This window comes from Myiozetetes cayanensis, unplaced genomic scaffold, assembly GCF_022539395.1.
Source record: "Myiozetetes cayanensis isolate MyiCay16 unplaced genomic scaffold, myiCay2020 scf3, whole genome shotgun sequence".
Lineage (NCBI taxonomy): Eukaryota > Metazoa > Chordata > Aves > Passeriformes > Tyrannidae > Myiozetetes > Myiozetetes cayanensis.
This window is the reverse complement of record NW_026087521.1, coordinates 68,605,606-68,623,050: the sequence shown is the minus strand read 5'-3', so window position 1 is coordinate 68,623,050 and position 17,445 is coordinate 68,605,606. Positions and strand designations below refer to the sequence as shown.

Genomic DNA, 17,445 nt, shown 5'->3' with positions numbered 1-17,445 from the left:
AGAAAAGAGAGCTGTGTTTTGAGTAGCAAATAGGTTTGAATTTTGCTCTTAAATTATGGTCTGTTCCTATTTTTTGGACATATTCATTGCTATGCTCCACTGGCTGAAGCAAAAGAGCTCTTCTATGCTGTGCTTAAGTATTCTGCCACAAATAGTACTTAAAAATTTCCTCATGCTGAAATTAAATGCAAGTTCTGCAAGACCTGCAGAATATACACTATTGTCAGGAGATCAGCATCATGAGCAACACTTACAGCTGTTCATATACACGGTCTGTCTTTCGTGCTACACAGAAAAACAATGAAACCCTAATTTATTTTGGTTTTTTTTTTGCAGACATGATGAAAATCTTCGGAGGAAACAGAAGGGAAAACTGCCACCTGTGGTTAAGATTCCTCCACCACGACCACCTCTACCTACCCAGCAATTTGGAGTCAGCCTGCAATAGTAAGCCGGGAGATTTCAAAAAATATGAGATTTTTGTACCCTACAGCTTTGTAATGTGCAGGTTCACCAGACAGACTGCCTGCAAATAAGTTGTTCGTTATATGTTTAGTTTCTCATTCTCTCTGGAAAACCACAAAACTATGAGGGCAGACAATACATTTTACAAATTCAGGACAGGTCTCACAGTCCCAGTGACCTGCCTGATCTTCAGGTTTCCATTTTCTTAGTGGTAGTCAGTACACAACTTTTTTCCCAGTGGGCAATGTTTTGCCATACATGCCAGAGCCCCGAGCTAATATGTTGCTGGTGGATGCTGGCAGCATGGAAGTGTTTTGGAGATATTTAGATGATGGATAGCAAAGCCAAAACAAAGCTTCAGGCTCCACAATGGCTGTGTAAAGCTCAGATGGATGCTTGAGCCTTTATACATTGTTGTTTTGTTGCTCGCAGATTGTTCTGATCAGAGTTTGATGGAATGAATAAAATCACTCTCTCCCAGAAATGCCCTGACAGCTGTTTGTGTAGATTACAGCACTGTATGTGGTATAAAAAATTATTTACTTTACACGAGGAATGGGATGGCAATAGTACTTGCAAGATTCAATTTTGGTAAAAAACAACACACAAGAAAAGCCCATGAAACCTTCTAGCTTCCTACCCACGGCCACTTCTGTCATCTTTCTGTGGCATCCTCCTCAAAAAACAGCTGAAGAATGTTGTTCACATTCAGCGAACGCAATTTACGCTGTCTGGTAAATGGACTTTTGTCAAATCTCCTCCCACCCCCAGTCTACTTTTCTGGTTCTAATGATTCAGCTGTAAGTGAGATGTAAGTTCCCTCTGCTTGAATGTTAAGCCTTAGTCCTTTCTGGAAGGCCTGGAATTAGTACAATCAATATGTATTGTGTGAGAGCTACTACGACATGAACTTTCACAATACCTCTTTAGAGTTCAGCCTAACACTTGAAATGTGGCTAAATCACCTCCCTAAGCCACAGACTACCTTTTAGGTGGGTTCCACTGGGTCATTAGGAAGGACAATGTTTTATGCCACCACATTAGTAAAGCCAGGACTGTTTTCAGGCACCAGGACACGCTTTGTTCCCTGCCTCCAGCCTGGCCTGATGGCTCAAGCAGCTCTCCTGACCTTCTCACAGGCTTTGGCCACCAGACAGCATATTGTGTGTCACTCCTACCATCTGCTAGTCCTGCTTTATTTCTCTGGCTGTGCCCAAGCAAGTAAACAGGGTATTTTCCTGGGCTGCACATGGTGAGGGTGTGGTGGCTGCCCTTCCTTGCCCTGCCCCTTTCCAGCTGTGTTACCATCAGTAAATTGTGTACTCGCTGCTTGCCTTGGCTTTCCTGAAGTATAAAAAGGGTGACTACTTCAGAAAGGGCTTATCTGGGGGTGGGGAAACACCAAGCAAGGCCTTACTATCATTTTTGTTCCAGAGAGTTCCAGCACTGGGGACAGAGGCACTGACAAACAGATGCTCTCCGTGTGTGGGTCCAATTCACAGCACTTGAGTACCCAAAATGGATGTACAGGGGAATATCAGTTCCTCCTGTTTGCCCACCCTTGTCTAGATTGACTCATCACCACTTAATGTTATTACAAATAAGCAAATCCCCTGTAAGTTCTAAATCAGAAATAAAGGAGTGAATTTCGACTGTGTTTGTGAAGAAAGGTAAAATTAGTGGTGGGGTAGGAATGGAATGTTTTGGGAGCTTCTAAAATCTGAAAAAAAGGATAAGGTATCAACTTTCATCTTGAGGAATGAATTGGTTTTGTTAATTTCCTCTCCTCTTGTCACCTCTGTGGACTGTAATGACAAAATGACGTTCCACCTGTGCCACGGATGGGGAGAGGGGGCAGAGAAAATGTACAAAATTGCCACAGCTGTCCAGCTACTGCTTGTTGAATGGTTATCATAAACATTTCAGGGTGCCTTCCTTTGGGCCATGATCTTTCTGCTTGTGCATGCTGGGCATGTGTGCCCAGGGAGGAAGGATGCATTCTAAAGCAAACCTCTGCATGTCTCAGCAGGGAAAAAATGAAAGGGAGAGGGAAAGCAAAGAGAGAGAAAGATTATCAGCCAAGAATACTTAATGACACTTGAGAACAATGTGTGAAGGCCTTGTGTGGCAACTGTCTGCTGTCTAGCAATGAGTCACTGGGTGTGTAACGTGCTGCAGTAACTAATCATGGATGCTGTAGTGAGCAGAACTCATTCTCTGTGTGCCAGAACAGACCTCTTGGATCTGGTGTTGCTGCAATAGGAATCAGTTACAGCAGCTGTACCATGCACTGAAATACTCTGTTCTGCTCCTCACTTCAGCAGAAAGAAGAAGAGATGAGAGTAAGATGTCTCTCATTTCAAATCTCCCACAGCAGCACCCGACCCCCAGTGTCAGTTTGTGTTGTCCATCACAAGGCAGAGCTGCTCATCTCACCCTCCTGGCCAAGGCAGGAGACAAACAGACTGCCTGACAGGATCCACAGAGAGAGGCTGGAGGTGTAATTTCATTGACCTCCAAGCTGGTCTGGTTTACAATACCTGCACTAACATCCCTGCAATTTTTTCTGTCACCTCAGGTCCAGTAAAGTGAACTCTGTGTCTGACATACTCTGAAAATACACACCCCAGCTCACCCCAGAGCTGCAGAAACAGAACAAACCTTTGCATGTGACTGTCATGTGAATATCCTACTCCACTTTAAAATGCCACTTATCTTGAGAACTCCCTTCATTGTACTGGGAACAGAACCTTGCCTTAAAGGGAATTCTGTAGAAAATGTTAGAAGTGCAAAAACAGCACCTTTTTTTCCTAGAAGAAAAAGAAAAGTTGTGTGTAGGTTTTATTATTACAAATTATAGGCCAGTTGTTTGTCTCACCTCTCTGACAGATAAACTAGTGCTCAGCGGGAGCCAGTGCTGTAAATAATCAGTTTGCTATTTATACACTGAAATGGGAAACACATTTATGGGTAACAATAATAATTAGAGAACGTTTATAAAAAGCTGCTGTGTTGCTATTCGGTGCCTCTGGAGTGAGGAGCTGTAAGAAAGCAAACACAATCAGTGCAACTTTGGAGAGGCTGAGAATGAGTTCCATGAGCTTAAATTGTCAATAATAAAGATGTAACAGCTCCCAAGCACATTAAAGTCTTGATGATGTTCCCATTTCAGTCAATTAGGCTTTTGACTAATTTTAATAAAAGCCGCCCTAAATATTTAGGATCCTGATATGAATACATGAAATAAAATTATTTGACACACAAGGAGTGTATTAAAACTCCCCTATTAGAAAAGCTAAAATTAATGTGAGGTTTTTTCCCCTTACCTTGATTTCCTGCAGAGGTTCTTCCTCACTGGTATCCCAAACACTGACCCCAGTAGTGACCTCACCTCTCAGCCCTTTTTCTTATTTAGTCTCTTACTGAGAGACATAATTTCACACGGGATTTCAACTTTGCATGCTATGCAAAGAACCTCTGGAACTTCCCTCCTCCTCTGGTTTATTAGCAAGACTAAGTTATTAGTGGACTGTAGAGTCACTTGTTCTATGTTTCTGCAGCAGACTTCTTATATTTAACATTGTCTACATAAATATGTACTAAGGCTACTTTAAAATCTACGACTGGTCCTTTATGTTGTTGCTGATTACTATAAAGTGTAGCATAAGACTCAGTAGATACTCTTGTTATACTTCTAGGCTGCCAAAGACTTTTTTTTTTAAATGAGGAAGATAATTACAGAATTTTCTGTGCTGTCTAGATCAAGAAAATGCCATGTTCATATTTTTTGCCTCAACTGTTCACTCACGAAAGAGAAAGAAATCTCATTTCATGGAAATCATTCAAGGCGTTAATAATCTCACTGCCCCGCTTTGCCTTCAAAATAAATAGTACAATATCCTTTTAATTATACATACACTGGGGCTTAAAAAGAGCCAAATGACAAAGAAAAATCTGCATGATAAAAGGCTCCTAAACTTGCAGCATCCCTTGATCAGGACTTACTGGAAGGCATTTGCTGCAAACTCCTTGCTCCTCTGCCTTTAAGCTGCCTTGAAACCCCATTCCAACAGCATCCAACCAAATCCAGTCTCCAGTAGGGATAAAGTTAGTTGTGAAGGACTCTTGTCTTGGGTACAGGCTCCTTAATTTGTGAAATTTAATGTATGCTCTCAGATTTCTCCCTGTTTTTTGCTCGGGCTGTTCTGTCTTATGTCTTACTTTTGACTCTTTGTCTATAAATGCCACTTAAAGGCTGTTACTTTTTCTTTTTTTCTTTATTATTTTTCCCCCAACAGTATCAAGGACAAAAACAAAGGTGAACTAATCCCCCCAGTAATGAAGGAAACCATATCCTACCTGAAAAGTAAAGGTGAGTTCTGTGTCAAAACTAAAGGTGAGTTCTGTCTTTCAGAGCAAGTGTGAAACTATATAACACTCAGTGTCTGGTTCAGCAACAATTACAACTACACAGGATATGTTTATATCCTGAAAAGTTGACTGGTAATTGTGCACTGTCTTGAGAGCTTTGATGGATAGGAAATAATTATTATCAGATTGTTGCCTCACTCTGAAAAAGCAAAAAACAACAACAAAAACCCCAAACAACCAAAACAAATAAGAAAACAAAACAAAACCAAAACCAAATAAAACCAAAATACTTTAATTGATTTATTTTATTTATGTATTTTATTTATTCTTATTTATTTTAATTTGTTATATAGTATATAATACGTATAAAATAATATAAATATATTGTTTACTTATATAAATAAAATATTATTTATAATAATCCTTAAGATTAATTAGGGAATAGCAAATCTGAGGAGATGTCTTGAAATATATGTGGTAAACCCATATAATAGTGTTGTGGTTAAGTAGAATGTCCAAAAAAACCCAGTGAGTTCTATTTTTCTAGAACCAGTAGCCCTAAAAACTCACTTAGAAAAAATATTTTTGCTGACATTTACAGACCCTTTGGCTACAATTCATATCTGTAGTTACGTTATATGGAGATATAGATTACAAAAATACCCTTATTTAAAATGGAAGCATCCAAATCTGAGTTCCCTCTATCACCTTCAGGTACAGGGCAAAGAGAGGGTGGATTTTGGCTGTACCACTGAGGTTATCTTAGGGTTGACAGAGCAGAAACAGAGCATAAATGGCACAACACTACACAGTGCTAGAACTGGGAATGATTCCTAAGATCCCTGAAAGAAGGGTGTGAATTTTTAATAGGTGTGTCAAGTGAAGAAAAATCAAAAAGGAAACATCACTGGCATTTAATATGCCATTAAGTTAGGTAAATGTTTGAATTAATTTTGAGCATCAGCATTGTTTTTAAGACAAAACCGAGGCTCAGATCCCTATATTGCTGTTCGACGAGTTTTATCTGAAATTTTCCTCATTTAAAGAGCTATTTGTATTGACAACACACAAATAATATAAAATATAAATTTTGAGTTGTAGTCTTCTGTAGAAAAATACAGAAACCTGTTTTCCACAATATTCCTAATTCTTGATTTTCATCCTTCATCTGTCCTCCTGAGCAAAGTAAATTTTGCTTTCAGTGTTCAAAGAGTATGTGAGGATCTCTGTTCACTTTAACTGTTGCCACCAGGGTTTGCTCCGAGTTTGAGCTTATTTGAACCTGAAGTGAGAAATTACAAACCTCTGAAAAGCCTGTACTGAGCAGGCTTCACATTTGTGAGGACAAAAGGGGACAGGCAAGAAAAATCAGCTTTTCTCAGCTTTATTGCTTCTTTTGAAGGGAAATCCTGGCTTTGTTTACATCGGTACAAGAAAATGTGGATTTAATTGAGGACAGAATAGATAGACATTGTGTCTTGCCCTCAGTACCTACAGAAATTGCTGATTTATCTTCAAAATACCTGCAGCAGCCAAGGACTGGAGTGGGGCCAGTTCTGCTATTCAAGGTATCAGCTGATCTGCAGTAGGTGGAGAGCCCCTAGTAGACTTTATTGAAGTGCCTGTGGTCCAAACTCGGGATTTCCACACAAACCCATCAAACTGTTTGGATGTGCTGTTTCCACACTGGTGCTAATGATGAAAGCTTTGCAGGTGTAGCTGGTATCCAGTATTGTGGCTGAATACAGGGGATGTAAACAGTTCAGCACTAAGAGTCTTGAAGGCGAGTGAGTGGCAGCCTGAGACAATCCCTGTAATTATAATCCTAAGTGGATAATTAGAGCTTGTGTGGTATATCAGTGCATGCCCCATCTGCAGATGAAAGGCAGACTTTTTTTTGTGGTTTAAATTGTTATGAAACAATCATCCTTACATATATTTAGCTTATCTTAATAGGCAAATACCTCTTCCTCACTAATCACAGGAGTCAAGAGAGCTAAAATGAGGATGAATGTGCACTAACATTGTTACTTCTCACAGCTGTTATTATTTAGGAATTGAGTGAAAATATAGTCACTAAAATGTTAATTATTTTAATCTTAAGCCTGTGCATAGGAGGAAGGCTTTGCATATCTGGTGCTTTCTTGGGCTTATTTAAAGGTTTTAAAGAAATAGGAGGTTTATGGCCATCACTGTAGTGTGTTAGTGACCAGTAACTGGTAATTCTTACATTAATTTGAAACAAAACCTTTTCCATGTCTTGCTTGTGTTATTTCTGGATGTTTTGTCTGATCACTGTTGCACCAATCTCATACTCTTCCCTCTCAATGGTATCCGAGTCCAGAATCCACAGTTTTCTGAAGCAGCAAAGCCAAATGTGCAGTACAGAGGGAAAAAAGCAAGTTTTACCTCTCATGGTTATGACAAAAAAAAAAAAAAAAAGGAAGGTTGTCCGAACTTTGTCACTGTAGAATTTCTCCTGGCTGAAACGTTTATTACTCTGAAAGCAGGAATCATCCTTGGGTTTTCTTCAAACTTTGGTTCTTTTTGGCTAAAATTTCATCTTTTCGGTGTCAGTAATATCAGCACAGTTTGTGAGGAACGGACTCTGATGTGATGAGATTTGTGAACAAGTCCTGCTTTGTGCATCTGCAGAAGTCATTGGCTCCAGTGCACAGTCTAGCCCATGCACTTGCCGACTGGACTCTCTGATTTTTCCCCACCTCTCAGTCCTTCTGTGTCCTGTCGTGGTTTTGCCCTGGTTCAATTTACTTTTATACCTCCCATACAATTACTATTAGTTGAGAGAAGGTTTATGCAGACAAAAAGAGACTGAATTGAAAAAAAGTATGAGTATTTATTATTAACAAACTAAAACTAAAGAATTATATTTACAATAATTTTACTTAAGTAAAAGGTATTATGTATTTACAGAAGATACTTCTCCCTCCACCTCTCTTTATATCAGTCTAAGGAGGAGAAGCAGTCCTTTTCCATTCTCGGAATTCCAGCTCTCTCTCTCTCTCCAGTAACTCTGCAGCACTTTCGTTGCAGCTGGAACTTCTTTATCTCTCTCTCATTCTGTGTTGACCTCCAGGGCTGGGTCTACCCCCCTCCTGGGTTAAAACCGAAGGCTGGGGGTTACCCAGGTCCTGAAGGGTTTCCTTCCATAGGCTTGCAAGGGGACACTTGCTTACTATGGATCTTCTTCCACAGGGTTACAGGGGATAATGGTTTAAGAGTTCACCCCTGTTTCCCTATGGAGGTCCCTCCCCATGGGAGAACAGTCCTTGATTGACTTCTCGGCATGGGTCTAGTTTGGATCCCTTGCTCGGATCCCAATATCCCACCTGAGCCATTTTCTGCTCCAGAGTAGGTCCTCTCATTCCCCTCAGGGTCATAAATCTTCAACATCCCTACCCGAGCCGTTTTTCTGCTCCAGCGTAGGTTCTCTCAGGGTCACAAATCTTTAACACCAACAGCACGGATCCCACACATGGATCCCAACATCCCTACCCGAACCGTTTCTCTGTTCCAGCGTAGGTCGTCATCCCCCTCAGGGTCATAAATCTTCAACAGGATTCTGCCTCATCTGAGCCGCTTTTACTCCAGCATAAGGCTTTCTCTCTGTTAAAGTTACAAATCTCTGGTGCATCCACAAGCTCCTCTGTGAGCCGCATGGGGGGTCTCTTCACCCCAACAAACTTCTACAGGTGGCAGGGATTTTATTTTTCAGTCTTTACCCTGCTGAAGGGAGGGAGAGCGAAAAGGAGAAAAAGCAGCTCTCCCCCCTTCGAACTTTTCTTCTCTCTTCTGTGACTGCAGCTTTGACCTTGAAAATTCTGTTATCTCATGGCTGGAATTCTTCTGCAGCGGTTTCTCATCTAAGCAGTTCGTCTTTTAAACCTTTTTTTTTTCTTCACTCTCTCACAAGAGAGAAGGGAGGCTTGCAGTACTACACCTACCCCCCCACCCCGGCCCAAGCCGGGGGAGGAGGAGGCCTTGGCCCTCCTCGGGCCCGCTACCCTTCTACATGGCTGCTGTTCTTAATTTCAACTGCGCCACAACCTTCTCTTCCGTTTTCTTAAAGATGTAATTAGCAAAGGCGTCACTGAACTTTTTGATTGGTTTTTTTGTCCGGAAATCACCTGGACAAAACCATCCTCAGCCCCAGGGATGGGCTGGTGGGCAAAACCACGACAGTCCCCAGGAAGGAAAGTCCTGTCAATGCTGATATTTCCCAGCCAAGCCCAGGTTTGCTCAGAGCTGTCATGTTCCCTGTCATAAAGAGATTTCCACAAACCAGATGTCTAAAGGGAGATGCCTTGTCAGGTAGAGTGGTTTGTGACGTTCCCAGCCAGATGATGCTTGCAAGCCAAGTACCTGCCATGCCAGGGCTGTTAAGCAGTAGGTGACAGACATGCATTTTTTTGCACTTAGGATTGTAAGTGTGCAGGTATCTGTTGTACCTGCTGTCTGCTACGATTTTAATTCTTTCCCTAAATCTGGAATATCTCACTTGTGCCGGTCCCTGTGCTGACAACCCCGGAGGGTGACTGGCAGCGTTCTTTGCACTCCAGACGTGGCTGTGAGCACGGTGAAAACTTCAGTTCATCCTCTGGAAGTGACAAACACTCACTGTCATTACCCTGTTCCATTTGATTTTGGCAGAGCTTCCAACCTTGCAGAGTTAGCAGGGAGTGGGGTTGGTTTTCGCTCCTGGTGACTTTCTTCCCATTGCTGCATTTTCATATCTTTTTACCTGAAGTCTGCTTCTGAAACTGTGGTATCACAAAAGCTCCTGCAAAATCATGCTTCATCAACAGGGTTAGGAGTTCTTGAAACAACAGAGACCCTCTGATATCCACTCTGCACTGTTTGGGCTCCTCTCTCTTGAGCAGCTCTGGTGCAGGAGCTGTGCTGACACCCAGAGCAGGCAGCAGCCTGCAGCAGTGAGTACCAGGCTAAGGAACCTTTCAGCCCCTAAAGTTACAGAATCACAGAACCACTAGAGTTAGAAGAGACCTTTAAGATCATCCAGTCCAACCATCAACTCAGCACCACTACTGTAACCCCTAAACCACGAAACCATATCACCCAAATCGTAGTGGGACAACTGGGAGTATCTCTCCAAAAGACTCCTGGTTCACCCACCCTTCTTCTTAACCTAATGACCCCAGTCCCTTGGACAGTTTGCTTGGCGTCACATTCTTCCTCCTTGGCGTTTAAATTTTGTGTCTCAGTTTCAGACAACACTGTTTGCAGAAGTTCCTCCTGGTGGGGAGTCACTGTCACCTGCACAAATGAGCCAAAACTCCCCTTCTTGTACCCAGTTCATGAGGGGGCTCTGGCAGCAGCAAGCACTGCCTCATCCCCAAAAGCAAATTAACATTGTTTTGTATTTTAGAAACAAGGTCTATTATGGCTGATGCCTCAGACACAGTTAAAAAACCACAATATATCCAAGTTTCTTAATTTCTCTAATTTTCATGCTATTTTTTCAAAAGGGAATAAAACTTAGCCATTTTGCCACTTTCACTCTGGCTCCATTTTAGAGTGAAAAATGTTTTTAATGCTGAATTTTAAAAATGCCTAATTTTGGTTTCTTCTAACCTTCACAGTGAAGAATTACTTTCCTAAAATGAGTTCTTTCTGAGAAAATCATCAGCTCATTCAGACTAAAACTCAAGCTTCATCTTGTGGACCAAATCAGAGAAGTGCTCTTAATTTCAGAAAGAAAGGGGTGGTATCATCCTGAACCCAGCCAATGATTTAGTCAGGCCAAAGAGGTTTAACAGCTTAACAGTTTAACATTTGTGACTTGATCTTCACAGTAACCAGCAAACCAGAGGAGGTTCTTCTTTCCTATGCACAGCCTCAAACCCTCAACCTGTCCAGTCCCCTATTTATAAATGTAAGGCTTGACTTGTACTTGCACTAAATCAGATTTTTCTGTGTGTTTACTACCTTATCTCTAGTATGCCCTGAGAAATTGTATTGCCTAATTAAATATCCACTCTCTTGTCAGAACAATTCATAAGTGTTTCTAACCTGGTGTCATTCCTTTGGTGGGAAAGATCTTGTTGTTTTGCTCACAGGCCATTTTCCCTAAGTCCAGCTTAGCCACAGGGTGGTAATTTTCTTTCTCTGGTTAATATGTCCCCACATGTCCTCACAATCTATTTGGTGCTGAACTGAGACTGTCCCTTCTGAGCAACTGTTTTAGTAGCCAGGGATATAAGTAATGGAGGATAAAACTGCATGGCAAAATTCATATTTTGTTTGCAAACCCCCCAACACGTGGAGATCAGATCACCAGCTTTTAAGGGAATTTTTATTTGATTCAATGTGTGTAATGAACTGCACTGTTCAGACTTGTGTGAAGATGTCACACAGGTTACAAAGGGCAGGGGTGTTGCTCAAGCCTATCTCAAACATTATTACACTGTCCTTTGTTCTGTTTGGTTTTTTGTTGTTTTGGTTTTTTTTAAATATATGGATAGGATTATTATTTTTAGTGTATTTTATGTTTGAGAGAGTATCCCCAAAGGTATAAACAACATGCTTGTTCATGTTTAAAAAAAAAAATTAAACCCAAAGCTAACCTGCTGTGATTAGCACTAAAATTTCTGAGATTTGATAACATTTGCATTCTATAGAGAGGCCATATAATGAAAGTGCTACAGCAAAATTTCACAGAGAACTGATTGCTAAAGAGCTCATGTGACATCAGCAGCAGCTTGGAAGTGATGGAACAATAAACTTACAGTGAAGGAATCACACCAGAGAATTGTAAAGCAGAAAAAATAACTGTCCCCTGTAGGAAAATTATCTCACAGTAGCCCCCGTGGCCCAGTCTTTCTCTTTTACCTCACCAATTTTGTTGACTGGAAGTGCTTTGCAGCACAAAGTTTTTGTTCTGTGTTGTCTCCTGGTACCACAGGAGAGTCCTGGGTGATGACTAAGACTTCCAAATGAAATGGTAATAACCCTGCTATAGGAGTTCAGTGATAAAGTAATAAATGTCCTATTGTATGATTATAATGACAACTAAAGCTGTCCTTTATCTGTTCAATAGCAGAAGCAGTGGTAAGCAGTGATTAATCTTTCCTCTTCATCCCTTCCATGAATCACAACAAATCTTGCTGATGGAGGAAGTTTTGGTTCCATTTTTTAATGTGAATGAATACATCCTGGTGGTGATAGTCAGAAGGGGTAGAGATGGATGGTTATGCATCCTGAATCCATTTGGATTGCTGCAGCTTTGCCTCCTGGCCTCAGCTTCTTGCAATCAATCAAATATCTTTTAAAAATGCAACATTGGGAAAGCTTGACATTGGCCACAGGAATATTTCCGAGTTCTTGGCTCTTTTGTTTCCATGGGAATGTTTTTACCTGGGGTTCATGGAGATGAGATAAATCCCAAGACCGGTTTGTGTGCCATCGAGTAAAAATGAGCCTTGTAATAAGCACAGTTTCTGTTTCTGGTGCTCAGGCATTGTAAATAAATTATTTTCAGAGGTGCCAAGTGTAAACTGAGAATATTCATTCATAAATTCTAAGGCTGGAGGCTGTGCTGTTTGAAACTGCAAGGACACCAATGCACTGTGGATTCTGAGGAGGATTCACAGCTGTCCATCCTTGCTGCTGCTGCTGCTCAGATGTTCAGTAGGGCTGGAAGTGTCCCTTCCCTTCCCCTCTGCCCTCGATCTGCTGTGCGCTTTCTGCAGTGCAAATCACCTCTGCAAACTGCAGGCATCACACTCACCTGTTCTGTATTCACTGCACAGAGTACCAGGGAAAGGAAGGCTGTGTGACCTCCTCCTCAAACCTGTGCTGTGTTCCAGCTGGAAAAAAAAGAAATCTCAAATTTGTCTGAAGCGTAGAAGTTAATGCTGCTTTGGGCATTTCAGAGATAGAAACTCTGCAGCCCTTCTATTCGAAATAAATCAGTTCTAATTTTTAAAAATGAATCTTACTACAATTAGGTCATCTGCAAGAAGATGTCTAAATTGGTTGTATTAATGAGAATGAAAACCACTTCCAAATCAGGATGGACACTTCCTAAGACTTGGCAGGACCCCAGTCTAAAGAAACATTTCCAAACTGAATTTGGGACAGAAGGAATTCAGATGCTCACTCTTTGCCATTTCTCTTCTGAAAGCAGACAAATTAACAAAGGTTTTTGATGCCAGCAACCCTCAAATCAAGGATGATTGAAAGAAAAAGAATGTAATTTTCTCGTCGCTCTTTCTCTGACAAGTTGCAGCAATGTGACAGCATGTGTTGCTTTAATTTATCTTTATCAGTTTTGATTTTCTGTGTCTTTCCCGTGGGACAACTGATTGGGGAGGGGATAGAAGGGGGGTTAAGTATTTTTAGCAACAGTTTATTAATGCAGAGTGTGACACAGTTGTGTCATGGCACTGTGAAATTTTGTCTGCTGTAGTAAAAGCCATCATATTTCAATGTGGAATGAAGTGCCTGCCTGTTTTCATTTGTGATTACTGACATTTCAATAATTACTCAGTTAAGTTCTCAATCGCAGCATCCCTTTTCATTGAGCACAGATGGCTCCTTCACTACTCACATACTGTTTTTCCACATAGCACTTAATATTTAGGATAAAATTCCACTCTTTTCGGTCTGGAGAGTTTAGTGCAGGGTAGCAAAAGCCCGTGGATCTCTATATGTATCTATATTTTTGGGGGAAGGGACAGGGAGGAGTTTGTGCTGAGTCATTAATCCCTGTATGGGCCATTCACTGACGAGTTGGGCTCTATGTTCCTTGTGGGTCTCCTCCAGCTGAGAATGTTCTGTGATTCTGAGATCTCAGCAGGGGCTCTGCAGCGTTGATGGAATGGTGAGTGACGTGCAGGTGTGTGTTTATCACATCTGCTCTTGTCTGTCACCCCCTCACAGTGTTCTGGCAGGCACTGCTGCTCCAGGGTGGCTATTCCCTATGGAAGGTTTTACCATACCATTCATGGCAAAATAGCTCAACCTGTACACACACAAAGAAAAAAAAACAAATTCTTTTTACAGAGCCAGCTGACAGGAGCCATGCTGTAAACCGGGTTTGGTCAAAGAATGCTGCTAACAAAAATTAAATAGACTGTATTTCAAAATTATTCCTTGAAAGGGCAAAAATGGGTGCTTTGAGCTGTAATGCCCAGGATTGCCTTCAGCCAATTTTGTTCCCTCATCCTGTAACTCTGGTGGCTCTGACACATGTTTTCTCTGCAAGAAGAAGACAAAGTGATTAATTTTATTTTAGTGTGTGCACCTTGTGTTAGCTCAGTTCTGGTAGTTTCAAGAACTAGTGGCTGAAAAGAATCAGGGTTGGAGAAGGTGTTTCCTGACTGTGTATAAGACTGTTTACTTTTCCATCACAGTGAATAACCAACGAGAGGCTTTAGGTCCCTTTCTTCCTTCTCATCCCTTATTATGAGACCATGTGCTAATGCTGTTCAGGTTGAGGAAGACCATAATTCTAATCGTGTTTTTAGGGAGCCTTGCCCTGTCCAGCTCAAACATAGAAAGCACTGGGAGCAATTAACAGAAACACAGACTTCTAAAAAAAAAAGTGTCTTTTGCTCATGTGCATCACAGAAGTTCATACGCATCACAGAAATAAGGAAACAGAAATTTTGCCCACAGAAGTCAGAAAAATATAGTGCAAAAAGACCTGTCACTGTACCCAGGTTTATTGTTTTCCTCCTTTAAGAGCATAATTGCTGTTGACTATTTAAAAATTGCTGTAATATCTTATTATCTGGTCTAAGCATTTTTTACACACACACAAAGAAAATATGTGACATTCTTGCTGTTGCGGTTCTTTTGCTTTGGAAGCAGAATATAGCTTTTTCTTTTCCCTAAGAAGTGCACTTACTTACATTTAATTAGTGTCCTGTCATTTGGTTGGGTTGCCCACAAACGTCGGAAGGACCGGGGATATTCTACTTTGGTGGTTGGCTCGTTGCCACCTGTGATCAGACAAATTGCTGCATATTGATCCAGTTTCAGCTGACCTGATAAATGGATTCTGGGAGAAGCAGGGATAGTGCCTGTATCCCAGACTTCTGCAGATGAGGATAAAAGTTGCTTTCCCCCCTCCAAAAACATATCCAGGAACAGCTGGATGTTATGTGCCACCACAGTAACACTGATGGGATGCAGGGCCAGACAAGTACAGCTGTTGTCTGTGCCACAGATTAATGTCTTTAATTAGACTCTTGAAAGCTTAGCCAATAAAGGCATAAACATGTTAAGAATTGATATTTATTGCACTGTAGTCCTTACAGCAAGATTCACATCAGATAAAAACATTAACTATCAAACCAATTCCTGCAAACCAAATTGCAGGCATTTATGATGTCTATTTTCTGAAAGACTCGTTTCCACAGAAAACCTCTCGTCCACTGACAGGCAGCGTAAAATTCCACAAATTCTCAGGAAATTATTGTATTTCTTCTTTGCTGAGGGCAGTGCCTCAACGAGCAGTTCACAGCTGCCACTTCCAAAACTGTCTTTAGGCAGGTTGCACTCTAAATCTGACAGAACAGTTTTACTGCAGTGATGTTATTTGCTAAACCTTTACTCAGCTGAAACACAACCTGATGGAGGATAGAGCAAGGGGTCAAATACATCATGGTTATTGTCCATTTGGTTCCTTTAGTAACCACACATGTCCCTCTTGGATGTTGCAGTTTGAGATGTCATCCTCCTTCCAGAACGGAGTGCATGGCTAAAGGTTTAGTGTTCAGCCTGATTTTAACAGGCAAGGCCACATATTCCTAGGAAGTAACAAGGAGCTGTAATCAGCTGAACTCCAGCTGAGACTAAATCTAGTCTGTGGAGCACTTTCAAGTAGAGCACTTTCAAGTGCTTGGGTTTTTGGCAGAAGTCTCTGAAACTTGGCTATGAAAATGTATTTTAATATGGCACATTATCAACTCTTCTAGTATTCTATAAATTCATGTACATAATATTAAATTCTGGTCTGTAATTAATGGGTTCATTAAAGAATTTTCTGTTAATTTAACTCAAAGAAATTTAATTATTAATTTTTTGTGAAGAAAATACACCTGCAACCTGGGTGAGTTCACAAGAATGACTGATTATCCTTCGTTAACGTATGACTTAATTTTTCTAGAACACCATAAAGATTCTTGCTCATGCAAACAGATCCATGTGTACTTCAGTTAGAATACACAAACACTGGCTTCAATCTGGCTACTTATCTGCTGAAAGAGAAGCATGGGCAAATTAAGAGGTCGATCTGATCTTCCTCACTCGCATAAAGAAAGGTCCAGCAGTCTCCCAAGGCAGTGGGTGGGCTGCCAACCTTCTCCAAACTGCAGCAATTTGATGTTTTGTCAAACCAGCACAGGCTGATATTTTAGATCACTCTGCTTCCAGTAGGAATCTCCAGTTCTGACCACATGTGAGTGAAATTGTGTTATCTGCTGGGTGTGAGGAACAGCACAAACTGGAGAGGGGGAACGAGGGAAATGAGGACTTAACCAAGCTCGAAAGAAAGAAATACCACAAGTCTCAAGAAAAGGAGAAGTTCTTATCCCCATCCTGTTTTGCACAGCAATTCAGATAAATTACATGCCTTGAAAGCTGTGGTCTGAATGAGATCCTTGACTGGATGCATTTTATTGACATTTTCCTTCTGGAGCTGAAGTGAGATTCAGTTTGTCCACAGCATTAGATACCCTCCAGGAGATTCAGGAGAGAGAATTCAGGAGTGCCTCAAGACTAAGATCAGGTATTTCAAAACACCATGGGCAGGCAGAATGCTGAGTCCCACCGACTTCCAGAGGTGGAAGGAGCAAAGATCTGCCTCAAAGTGCCTTTAAGCTCCAATGGCAGCTTCCAATTTCTTGAACTGGGAAAGAGGAAAGAAATTTCTTCCAGCCACAGATCCTGTGAAACATGCCACAGCCTAAAGGGCCTTGTCTCACCCACTGGCAGAAGAAGGAACTTGGGAAATCTTTGCAGACACCCTCTTCAGCTTGATAAAGGTTTAAGGCAAGGAGAAGAGCAGATTTACAGGTGTGGTTTGGGGCTCAGTGACAGTGGGTTTGTAAATCCTTCTGTGTCGTTAGATGGTATTGAAAGTTACTTTTAAACAAAAACAACAGTTGTCAAGACACTCTAAAATGCTTAAGGCAAGGTAGTAGTGTTTCTATGAGACCCATTAAAGAAGGTGCTGAAGGTAATGCTGAAACATGATTTGATCCTCCTCTCTGTTCTCAAGGATTTTCTTTCCAAGAAGTGAGTGTAGGGGAGTATCTTTGTTCCCAAATCTTCTCCGTCTGTTCTGTTTTCTGTTGAAGCTAAAGAGAAAAACAAAAGAGAGTCAGCTTTTACAGATGAGGCCTGGATTATTTGTTTTTTTCAGGACTGCAAGTAGAGGGCCTCTTCAGAAGGTCAGCCAGCATCCAGACCATCAAGGACGTGCAGAAACTCTACAATCAGGGTAAGCTCTCATCAACCATTGTTGGTGAAGCAGAATTTGTTGGTGAAGCAGAAATGCCAGCTTTTTTGTAATTAATTAATCATAAAACCATTTGTAATATAAAATAATAAGAGCTTAGT

The 17,445-nt window shown here is 41.1% G+C and overlaps 1 protein-coding gene across 1 annotated transcript in view; it reads left to right on the top strand.

The window, feature by feature from the left end:
• The window catches only part of ARHGAP8 (Rho GTPase activating protein 8), a 62,452-nt gene that overhangs the window by 34,598 nt on the left and 10,409 nt on the right, over window positions 1-17,445 (top strand). Inside the window, exons 8-10 of the mRNA XM_050323317.1 lie at window positions 337-447; window positions 4,764-4,837; window positions 17,249-17,326. Coding sequence (XP_050179274.1) covers window positions 337-447; window positions 4,764-4,837; window positions 17,249-17,326 — 263 coding nt within the window. The remainder of the gene's footprint in view (window positions 1-336; window positions 448-4,763; window positions 4,838-17,248; window positions 17,327-17,445) is intronic.